We start from the raw sequence: 12,077 nt of genomic DNA, 5'->3' as shown, positions 1-12,077 counted from the left end.
AAACATAAATCATCAGACCAGGCCGCCTTCTTCCATTGCTTTGTGGTCCAGTTCTTATGCTCATTGTAGACACTGGACACTGGTCAACATGGGCACCCTGACCAGTCTGACACCACACAGCCCAATACACAACAAACTGCAATGCCCAGTTTTTTTTCTGATTTCAACAGACCAGCTTCATGGAGAACATGTTTATTTGCTGCCCAATACATTCCACTGACTTTCAGATGCCATTGTAATAAGTCGATCAGTGATCTTAAAGTGATACTAAACACACCCTGTTTAAAGGGGGAAGTACAGTCAAAGCTGGTTTGTCTATACTTCTCCTGTGGATCACCGGAGTGCAGTTCGTTCTGCACTCCTGTGAACCTTTTTTAGCAGACAGCGGGTTGAAGCCCGCTATCGGCCGACATCAAAGAGCCAAGTCCAGGCGGGGGGAAATTTGCAACCATATGATTAGGATCCACCCAGGAACCATGACCACCACTTGGCTCAGCCCCTCAGTGAGCCTGAGCTCCCACCCTCTCCACAGCCCAGTGCTGGCGGGGGTGGGGGGCAGAGGAGACAGTGGTGACTAACAGTCACCAGCTCTCTGCTCAGAGTGGAGAAGAGAATTGAGCAATCAGCTGTGTTTAATCGATCAGTTCTCACCCTTAGAGATGGTGGGGGATATGTTGCACTAATGTGATTTCATTTTAATCAGCAGACTTGCTTATTTTTGGAGTAAACATATATATATATTTTTTTTAATATATATATTTTACGATTTATTCATAATAAACAAATGAAAGCCTCTTTTCTGTTCCAGAAAAACAATGTATAATTATGTTAGGATAGGCTACAAAACCTAAAAGATGCGTGGAACAAAGATAATTTCGGGGGGGAAAAAATGCTTAGTGATTCCAGGGGATTTAGTGAGAGAAAAGGGCCTGGGGACTTCAATTTAGCTGACTGCAGTAGGCAGCACCGGAACGTATTTGCTTTGGTTTTCACACATCCCTCATTCTTCTAAAAATCTCTTTCTTCAACTTTATTTTACACATTGCAATAACGTGTTAAGGCAGAGATGTCTGTTAATACATTTTTTTTGCACTTGGTTCCTATGGCAGTAATTTTCTTTGTATAAAACACTGCCAACCAAAACCTACACGCAGATATCATTTAGATGGCAGAACACCAGACAGTGCTGGCAAGAAAATTAAAATCACAGTTAGCTTTTCCCAAAACGAAAAACTGAGAGGTTTGTTAGGTGTGCTTGATGCAAAACTGCAATTAGATTAAAACCAGAGACATTCCCCTTACTTGTTCACATGAAAAATATGGTGATTTTAAGCTTAGAAATCTCTGCAGGGCTAATACATATTAAGTTTGTTGCCAAGCTCAAGGGGTGTTATAAGATACCTCAAACACATAAATCAGGGCCTAATTAGTCTACAAAGGTGGGCCTAACTTCACTTTTGTTATGGAAGAAAATGGAGCAAAATATACAGCACATCATTGATTAGCACTTCAGACCTTTCTGTAAACTCATCATATGTCACATTTTACTTAACTTAACCACAGGACCTAATAAAAGGTTACAATACCTTTTAATTGTTACTGTAGTACAAAGAGATCTAAATCTTCATACACACTATAAGACAATCAGAAGAATTTCCGTACGAGACACAATTGTTCGATTTTCTATATTGTCGACATCCGATTCAGACTTTGCAAACAAAAGTTTCCGAAGGGACAAACTCCAAAAATCGCATGTGAACAGAAAGATAAATTTTCATGTAATGTGTATCGTTATCGTACGAGAAACATCAGATACGAAAGACTGCACGTGATCAGAAACAACAAATAACAGAAAGAAAAAAAAAGCCTTTGTTGTATGAGAATTTCCGGACATTATTTCTATTCTCAGTTCCTACTTGCTTTGAAACATCGAGGAAAACGGGGTGATCGTTTGCCTGATTTTGTTATAGTGTGTACTGTACCCCACTTAAGGCAAGATTTTGAACTAGTGATACAAGTATTGTAAGCACCACTACAAGAATCAATATCCTATAGCCTGGTACACACAGACTTTTTTCTGGTCAGCTCTGGTAGGAGCCGCTGTACAAATGATCCGACGTTAGTACAGAGATCTCCCCCACCTGAGCTGTTGTGTTCTGACAGGGAAACAGCCCCCAGCCACAAAACTCTGGTCAGTGCTCTCCTCCATTGGCTGAGAGCGCTGATCTGGAGACGGTCTGCTGCTGGTATTCCAGCATTCACGTCCGGCTTCTGTCAAACCGGTTGGCATAAACACGGGATAAATGTCGGACATTTTTTATTAAACCTGCCGATGTTGCTCGGCATTCAGCCTGTGTGTACGGGGCTTTAGAGGAAGTGGAGCAAGACTGTTGTGTTCTGACAACAAAAAAATTATAATGGATATGTCAAAAAAAAAAAACGTACTTCAAGGCAGTGCTTCAAGAAGAAGATCAGTACAGTAACAATAACCCCTTGAAATCCATATTACTAGATATACATTTGACCAAAATCAAATTTTATTTATTGCAATGGCAAGGAGCGCTGCAAAGAATGTGGCGATACAATATTTTTATGGACTTCACCTGTTTTTATGATGACATGAGTGGTTGATTCTGACACCTCACCAGTAAGGATGCTCTGGGTTTTCCTTGCAAATTTCTGTACCAGCATCTGAAAGCAGAAACACTAGTTATTCCTTCATCCTTAACAAATATGCTGAACACCGCTTCAAACAACATTGAGAATCATGTATTGTACAGCAATGATTGCCATGAAGAAAGTTAGAACCTATTGTTCTTGCAACGATCATACAAACACAAACCTAAGTAAAATAAGGCAGATGCCATAAAAGGGCAAACACCAAACAAAAACACTTATATATGATTTTTTTTGTTTTTTACCTTGCAAGGGCTTCTGGAATAAAGCTAGTCACACACATCCAAATCTAATTGTAGAATCCCCTTTAAATTTAGCACACAATGTTGGCATGCAGGCCTATGCATATGACCATTCATTCTACACCAAGTTTCACATATGTGCAGAGCGGTGCTGAAGGATGGACAAGTTATTGACACCAATTTGTGGTATCAGCATAAATGGCCTGGAGAAGCCTGTGATACAAGGCCTAGACCTAGAACCTAAAGGCAAGGGGTGTACTGATATCTGCAGTCCAGGTTTTTGAGCCTCATCTGCCACTCTAATCACCCCTTATGTAGATTCAAACTAAGACCAAGGAAAAAAGCTAACTTGACTCTCGACTCCAAATCAACACTCCAAATATGTCCTTTACGTGTTACTAAACCCAAAACAGTAAAATGAGTCTGTATATGCAGCGAAGCATGCTTGTTATATCCACACTGTGGAACCTAAGAGGTTAATCCTTTGTACTGTGTAAATAGGCTGTTTATTATATCTTCTCTGATCCTCCCCTTCTTCCAGTCCCCAAACCATCTGCTGATAGAGTCTTTGGGACACTATTCACATGCTCAGTTTGGTGTGTATTGCTAGAGAGTTTCTTTTTTTTTTTGTTATGCGTTCAGCAGAGGGCCATACAGCACTCTCCAGACAGAGGGCCAGGGGTCATGCAGCCTCATAGGACAGTCAGATGAGAATGAAACTCCTCCTACAAGCTTTAACCAGCACTGGGCCGGACACCAATAGGAGTCACAAGACTGCTTTATACTGCTCATGAGAAAAGGTATTTAGCAGTTTATATTTACTAAAATAATAGCATTTCCATATTCTGTGTAATGTGGGAGACCAGATATAGTGAATGAAAGGCAGAAGAAACATTGGTATGTAAAGAGTTAAAAAAAAAAAAAAAAGATACCCTTCTGTTCCTTTGACTCTCTCTCTAGCATATGTGTGCTGTCCTAAAGAGAAGATGTAGAGTAATTCTTCTCTCTAGTGTAATCAAATTCTGTTCTACATTATTTATACAGTAAGCAGAACTGAAAGCTCTGGTGGAGGGATTATTGAATGTGATTTGTTGATGGCATTTGTCCAAAACCCAGAATCTTGCAAGCTCTGAAGTATGTGAGGAAAAAGCCAAAAGGTCATTTTTAGAAGCAAAAGTCTCAGAACACTCAAAAGAAATTTGCTTGCATTTCTGCTTTGTAGCTGCACCTTATTGATTAGTGGACACATGAAACCACCATAAGAAATATGAGAAAATACAATGCTGTCAATCTAATAAATGGTAGGCAAACCTTACTGAAGCCATAAAAAATATTACTTTTTACGAGACAAGTAGCAGTTAAAGGAAATATAAAGTGAATTCCTTCATGAGTTTTTTATCATCTTATAATTTTTTTTAAAATAAAAAGTTTCTATTTTGTTCAATCGGTTAATTATGAAATATTGTGCACGTAGAACTTTAGGTTTCTTTTCACAGTTTCCAGTTTCCCCTCCCTATTGCAAAAAAAAAAGAGATTCATAGCTTTCTTATAAAAGGCTTCTCAGAGATTTCAATGAGACCCGTCCAGCATAAAAAGAGAAGATTACTGTTGTGCTTTCTTCTTAGCTAATCTGTAAGCAAAACATGACTTAGTACTTGGTGGAGAAACCCTTGTTGGCAAGCACAGAGGTAAGACGTTTCCTGTAGTTGGTGATCAGGTAGGCACACATCTCAGGAGGGATTTTATTCCACTCCACTCTTTACAGATCTTCTCTAAATCCTTAAGGTTTCTTGGCTGTTTCTTGGCAACTTAAAGTTTAAGCTCACGCTATAAATTTTCTATAGGATTAAGGTCTGGAGACTGACTAAGCCACTCCATGACCTTAATATGCTTCTTCTTGAGCCACTCGTGTGTTGCCTTGGTGGTATGTTTCTGGTCATTGTCATGCTGGAAAACCCACCTCCCTGGCTTAAGGAAGAAGGTTCCCATCCAAGATTTTACAATACATAGCCCCTCAATACGGCAAAGTTGGCCTGTACCTTTAACAGAGAAACAGCCCCAAAGCATAAGGTTTCCACCACCATGCATGACTGTAGAGATGGTGTTCTCAGGGTCATAGTCAGCATTTTTCTTCTACCAAAAACGGTGAGTCCAGTTAATGCCAAAAAGCTTAATTTTGGTCTCATCTGACCACAGCACTTTCTCTTAATCCTTCTCTGTATCATTCAGCTGTTCATTGGCATGACTGTACACAAGCTTTCTTGAGGAGGGAGACTCACCGTGTTTGGAGGAAGAAAAATGCCGACTATGATCCTAAAAACACCATCCCTACAGTCAAGCATGGAGGTGGAAATATTATGCATTGGGGCTGTTTCTCTGCTAAAGGTACAGACTGACTTTGCCACATTAAAGGGCCAATGAATGAGAACCTCCTTCTTCAGCCAGAACACTGAAGATGGGTCATGGACGGGTCTTGACAATGACCCAAAACATACTGCCAAGGCAACAAAGCAGTGGCTCAAGAAGAGGCACATTAAGGTCATGGAGTGGCCTAGCCAACCTCCAGACCTTAATCCTATAGAAAATGTATGGAGGAAGCTGCCAAATGACAGCCAAGAAAACCTAATGATTTAGAGAATATCTGTAAAAAAGAGGACCAAAATCCCTCCTGAGATGTGTGCAAACCTGGTCACTAACTACAAGAAAAGTCTTACCTCTGTGTTTGCCAACAAGGGTTTCTCGACCAAGTAATGTTTTGCTTGGGAATCAAATACTTATTTTACTCACTGAACTGCAACTCAATTTATAACAACATTTGTTTTAATGTGGTTTTTGTGGATTTTTGGTTCATATTCTGTCTCTCCCATTTAAAATACACATATGATAAAATTTATAGACCCTTAATTTCTTTCTAATTGGGCAAACTTACAAAACCTACAGGGGATCAAATAATTATTTTTCCCACTGTATATATCAGGGATACAGTCAGGTCCATAAATATTGGGACATTGACACAATTCTAATCTTGTTGGCTCTATACACCACCACAATGAATTTGAAATGAAACAAACAAGATGTGCTTTAACTGCAGACTTTCAGCTTTAATTTGAAGGTATTTACATCCAAATCAGGTGAACAGTGTAGGAATTACAACAGTTTGCATATGTGCTTCACACTTTTTAAGGGACCAAAAGTATTGGGACAAGTGGTTTCTCAACTGTTCCATGGCCAGGTGTGTGTGTGTTATTCCCTCATTATCCCATTTACAAAGGAGCAGATAAAAAGGTCCAGAGTTCATTTAAAGTGTGCTTTTTGCATTTGGAATCTGTTGCTGTCAACTCTCAATATGAGATCCAAAGAGCTGTCGCTATCAGTGAAGCAAGCCGTCAGGCTGAAAAAACTTAACAAACCCATCGGAGAGATAGCAAAAACATTAGGTGTGGCCAAGTCAACTGTTTGGAACATCCTCAAAAAGAAAGAACGCAGCGGTGAGCTCAGCAACACCAAAAGACCCGGAAGACCACGGAAAACAACTGTGGTGGATGACCAAAGAATTCTTTCCCTGGTGAAGAAAACACCCTTCACAAGAGTTGGTCAGATCAAGAACACTCTCCAGGAGGTAGGTGTATGTGCGTCAAAGTCAACAATCAAGAGAAGACTTCACACCAGAGTGAATACAGAGGGTTCACCACAAGATGTAAACCATTGGTGAGCCTCAAAAACAGGAAGGCCAGATTAAAGTTTACCAAACAACATCTAAAAAGTCCTTCACAGTTCTGGAACAACATTCTATAGACAAATGAGACCAAGATCAACTTGTACCAGAGTGATGGGAAGAGAAGAGTATGGAAAAGGAAAGGAACTGCTCATGATCCAAAGCATACCACCCCATCAGAGAAGCATGGTGGTGGTAGTGTCATGGCGTGGGCATGTATGGCTGCCAATGGAACTGATTCTCTTGTATTTATTGATGATGTGACTGCTGACAAAAGCAGCAGGATGAATTCTGAAGTGTTTCGGGCAATATTATCTGCTCATATTCAGCCAAATGCTTCAGAACTCATTGGACGGCGCTTCACAGTGCAGACGGACAATGACCCGATCCATACTGCGAAAGCAAACCAACGTTTTTTTAAGGGAAAGAAGTGGAATGTCATGCAATGGTCAAGTCAATCACTGACCTGAATTCAATTGAGCATGCATTTCACTTGCTGAAGACAAAACTAAAGGGAAAATTCCCCAAGAACAAGCAGGAAGTGAAGACATTTGCAGTAGAGACCTGGCAGAGCATCACCAGGGATTAAACCCAGCGTCTGGTGATGTCTATGCGTTACAGACTTCAGGCTGTAATTGACTGCAAAGGATTTGCAACCAAGTATTAAAAAGTGAAAGTTTGGTTTATGATTGTGTACAGGACACCAGGGGTGGGTACTGGATGGGTGCTATACGGCACCACTGTTTGGACTATTGTCCATTTAAATAGAGGTAGAAGGTTCAGGGGGTCACCCAAAAGTGGGTGAAAAGTTCCAGGCAGGCACTAATTCAGAGAGGACTGGCTCGCAGTCTTCTCTATCTTAATAAAGTAGTTTGGGGCCTGGAATTTTGGAGGCTCCAAAGTGTTATTTGGGTAGGATGGAGCCTCCACTCCTAAACCCTGGAAGCCAGCGCACAAGGGGTTAAAATCTCACAGACAACCACCCATTAAAGCAGGAAGTGATGCTGGAGGGAGTGAGTGAGTTGGGAGAGTGCACCTGTGAGGACAAGATGGAAGTCTGCTAGCTGCTCAGAGAGGACTTTTGAGTAGTTTGGAAGTGAAGCTGTGTCTGCAGGGAAGGTCTGGAGGACTTCTTACTAAAAACGTATGTGCCTTTCTTTTGGTTGTTTTTCTGAAGAAAGACTTTTTCCTAATTTATGCTGGAAACAAGCAGGACTTTTGTTGTGATGTTTTGGATGCTGAAGAAAAGCTTTATTTTGTTTTGTTTGGTCACCAATAAAGACCCTTTGCTTTACTGACACGGTTTTACGCACTTGTCTCGCGGAGCTTAAGGACCCCCAAAGTTTGCAATTGGTGTCGAATGCGGGCAAAGTGCATTTGCAGGCGCAAAAACCGTTTAAAACTGACATTTAAAGAGACAGTATACTTATGGCATGTCTTGGGTGAAGTCAGCCCAGGCGTTACAAACAGCAGACAAAGGCATGGAGGAGGTCGTTAAGGCTTTGGCACAAGCCACTGTGACCCAGCAGCAAGCCACTGTGACCCAGCAGCAAGCGTCAGCAGAGTCAAACCGTCGCCATGAGAAAGCGATGGCTCAGCAGCAGCAGGCCCTGGCACAGGCTATAGCTGCGCAGCAGGAAAATACACGGCTGCTATCCGCCCAGTTTACGGCCCACTCAAGCACAGGTGGCTGCCTTGCAGGAGGCCGTACAGCAGCTGGCTCAGGGACAAGCGCAAGCGGTCGTTGCCGTTAGCAACCCAGTGTCTGTTAGCTTCTGCAAGAAATGGCTGGCTCTAACACCCAGCGATGACGTGGAAGCCTTTCTTACCACCTTTGAAAGGATAGCAGAGAGAGAAGCGTGGCCCCGGAACCAATGGGCCGGCATTATATCGCCTTTTCTCACTGGTGACCCGCAAAAGGCCTATTTTGACCTCCCAGCTGAGCACATCAAAGATTATGAACGTCTAAAAGCTGAAATCCTGGCCCGCCTGGGAGTGACCACAGCTGTCCGGGCTCAGAGGGTGCATCGCTGGCGGTACAAATCGGACCAACCACCCAGGTCCCAGATGCATGAACTAATTCAGTTAGTTAAAAAATGGCTGCAGCCAGAAAAGTTGTCAGGTCCACAAATGGTGGAACGAGTGGTGATGGACCGGTACCTACGGTCCCTACAAGATGACCTACAGCGCTGGGTAAGCCATGGAAACCCTACTAATGCTGACCAGCTGATCGAGCTGGTTGAACGGTATACCGTGGTGGAGGACCTGCTTGGGCCTGCCAAGCGTCGAGAACCCACGCCAAGGACACCCAGACCAGCCACCAACCTGAGGAGAGAAGCCTTGCCAGATGTTGGCGTCCGCAGGTTTACACCATCTGCCCTAGAACCACGGAGGTCGGTTCCTGTACCAAAGATGGGAGACATACAATGTTGGCGATGTCGGTCCTGGGGGCATACCCGGGCACAATGCCCACTGCAGGAGGAGCCTATGGAGTGCGGAACTGGTCGGAGAAGCTCCTTTTATGTGCGAAGTGTGTGTACCACTCATCTTGACCTGGCTGCAGGACGGTTTGAGTGTGAAGTGTGGGTGAACCACCTTCCTGCCAGGGCCCTACTGGACTCCGGTAGCATGGTAACATTAGTACATACCAGGGTACTTGGGAGGCTTAGACCAGTGACTAAAACTCTTCGGGTGGTATGCATTCATGGGGATACCAAGGAGTACCCCTTGGTTCCGGTGACTGTCTCTTATGGCCATGCCTCAGTTACACAGGAAGTCGGGGTGGTAAACAGTTTAATTCATGACATCATAGTGGGGCGGGACTGTCCACTATTTCTGGAACTATGGAACGAGGTGCAAATGGCACCACCAGGGGAACTGGGGGCACTGGGCCTGGAAGGGACAGGGTCCGAGGGGTCCGGAGCTGAAATACACCCCTCTGATATAGAAATACCTACCATTGATAATGAAGTCGCAGGGAATGCTAATGTGGAGGATAAGGCCCCTGACCCAGGTCTTAAACCTGGGTTGATCTCTGAGGGGGGGGAGGTCTTCCCATTACAAGTCATGCTGGGGGAGGATGATGAGGAGCTCTCCCCGGTTGAGGAGGATGAAGGGGAAACATCCTCAAGGCCAGTACATCCAGATCTAGATGTGTCCAGAGGTGCATTTGGTACCGCCCAATTACGGGACCCTGCCTTGGTCAATGCTCGAGAGCAGGTTTCTGTTGTTGATGGGGTCCCACAAATGCCAGACGCAGACCAGAGGTTCCCTCACTTTTGTATCGAGTGGCTGAGAGCCGAGGGGAAACTATAGAGCAGTTGCTGGTTCCCCAACCATATAGGCGGATGCTCCTCGATCTAGCCCACAACGATGCACTGGGAGGACACCTGGGGGCGGAGAAAACAGAGGCCAGGATAAAGGACCGGTTTTACTGGCCAGGGTTGAAGGCCGAGGTTAAAAGATACTGTGCGTCTTGTCCCATTTGCCAGTTAACCGCCCCAGTGCCACACTATAGAAACCCTCTGGTGCCCTTGCCGATTATCGAAGTCCCGTTTGAACGGATCGCTATGGATCTGGTGGGACCCCTGGTAAAGTCGGCACGGGGCCACCAATACATATTGGTCATCCTAGATTACGCAACTAGGTATCCAGAAGCTGTCCCTTTGAGGAAAGCCTCCTCTAAGGCCATCGCCAGAGAGTTGTTTCAAATGTTCTCACGAACCGGGTTCCCCAAAGAGATCCTGACAGACCAGGGGACCCCTTTTATGTCAAAGGTAATGGCGGACTTGTGCAAATTGTTTCAAATTAAGCAGTTGTGGACGTCTGTCTACCACCCACAGACCGATGGCCTAGTCGAAAGATTCAATAAAACCCTAAAATCCATGTTGAAAAGAGTAGTCCAGAAAGATGGGAAGGATTGGGATATGTTACTCCCTGCCCTGTTATTTGCTATCCGGGAGGTCCCGCAAGCATCCACAGGTTTTTCGCCATTTGAGTTAGTGTATGGTCGAAGGCCCCGGGGGTTACTCGACCTGGTAAAAGAAACGTGGGAAAGTGAATCCTCACCACACAAAACGGTGGTAGAGCATATCTCTCAAATGCGAGAGAGGGTGGCTAAGGTGATGCCACTGGTGAAGGAGCACATGCAGAAGGCTCAGGATGCCCAAAGAAGAGTGTATAACAGGTCGGCTAAAATTAGACAGTTCCAAGTAGGAGACCGGGTGGCTGTTCTAATACCCACGGTAGAGAGCAAATTCTTGGCCAAATGGCAGGGCCCATTTGAGGTAGTAGAGAAAGTCGGTGAGGTGGACTACAAGGTACACCAGCCAGGGAAAAGAAAACCATACCAGATCTATCACATCAATTTGTTGAAACCCTGGAGAGACAGAGAACAAGTGTCAGCGGTAGTAGGGGTACAGTCAGGGGACCATGCACGGATCGACTTGGTACAGGTTGCTGCTACCCTGACTAGACCTCAAACCCAGCAAACAAAAGAGTTTCTACAAAAAAATAGAGATATATGTTTTCAGAGTTGCCCGGTCGCACCAACGTCATCGAGCATGACATTGTGACCGAGCCCAATGTAAAAGTCAGGTTAAAGCCTTACCGTATCCCAGAAGTTCATAGGGTGGCAGTGTCCGAAGAGGTTAAAAGAATGTTCGAGCTTGGAGTCATTGAAGAGTCGCAGAGCGAATGGTCAAGTCCAATTGTGTTGGTACCCAAGCCCAACGGCACCCTCCGCTTCTGCAACGACTTCAGAAAGCTTAATGAAGTCTCCAAATTCGACGCATATCCCATGCCACGAGTAGATGAGCTAATTGAAAGGTTGGGGCCTGCCAGGTACATTACCACGCTAGACCTCACAAAAGGGTACTGGCAGATTCCCCTGACTAAGGAAGCCAGGGAGAAGACAGCCTTCTCTACCCCAGAAGGCCACTTCCAATATAAGAGGATGCCATTTGGTCTACACTCAGCCCGGCCACGTTCCAAAGGGCCATGGACAAAACTCTGCGTCCACACCAACGGTACGCTTCTGTCTACCTAGATGACATAGTCATCTTCAGCACTGATTGGGAGTCCCACCTTCCCCGGGTTCAGGCAGTCGTAGACTCCTTAAGAAGAGCAGGGTTCACCATCAACCCCGAGAAGTGTGCCGTTGGGATGGAGGAAGTAAAATACCTAGGGTATATTGTGGGTAGAGGGCTGGTGAAGCCCCAAATGAGTAAGGTGGAGGCCATACAGGACTGGCCCCGTCCCCTAACCAAGAAGCAGGTCAGAGCGTTTTTGGGCATAGTTGGCTATTATAGGAGGTTTGTCCCCAACTTTGCCACTGTTGCTGCACCACTGACCGACCTGACCAGAGGCAGAAAGTCAGTGATGATAAAGTGGAACGCCGAGGCCGAGACGGCTTTTCAAAAGCTTAAGACAGCTTTGTGCCAAGA

At 44.5% G+C, this 12,077-nt stretch overlaps 1 protein-coding gene across 1 annotated transcript in view; it reads right to left on the bottom strand.

Annotated features, from left to right (window-relative positions):
• BRCA1 (BRCA1 DNA repair associated) overlaps nt 1-12,077 on the bottom strand; it is a 290,350-nt gene that overhangs the window by 111,874 nt on the left and 166,399 nt on the right. The window contains exon 16 of the mRNA XM_040331227.1: nt 2,604-2,691. Within this exon, the coding sequence (XP_040187161.1) occupies nt 2,604-2,691 (88 nt within the window). The remainder of the gene's footprint in view (nt 1-2,603; nt 2,692-12,077) is intronic.

The sequence above is a fragment of the Rana temporaria genome, chromosome 12 (assembly GCF_905171775.1).
Source record: "Rana temporaria chromosome 12, aRanTem1.1, whole genome shotgun sequence".
Lineage (NCBI taxonomy): Eukaryota > Metazoa > Chordata > Amphibia > Anura > Ranidae > Rana > Rana temporaria.
Note: the sequence above shows the minus strand (reverse complement) of the source record. Positions and strands in the feature narration are given on the sequence as shown.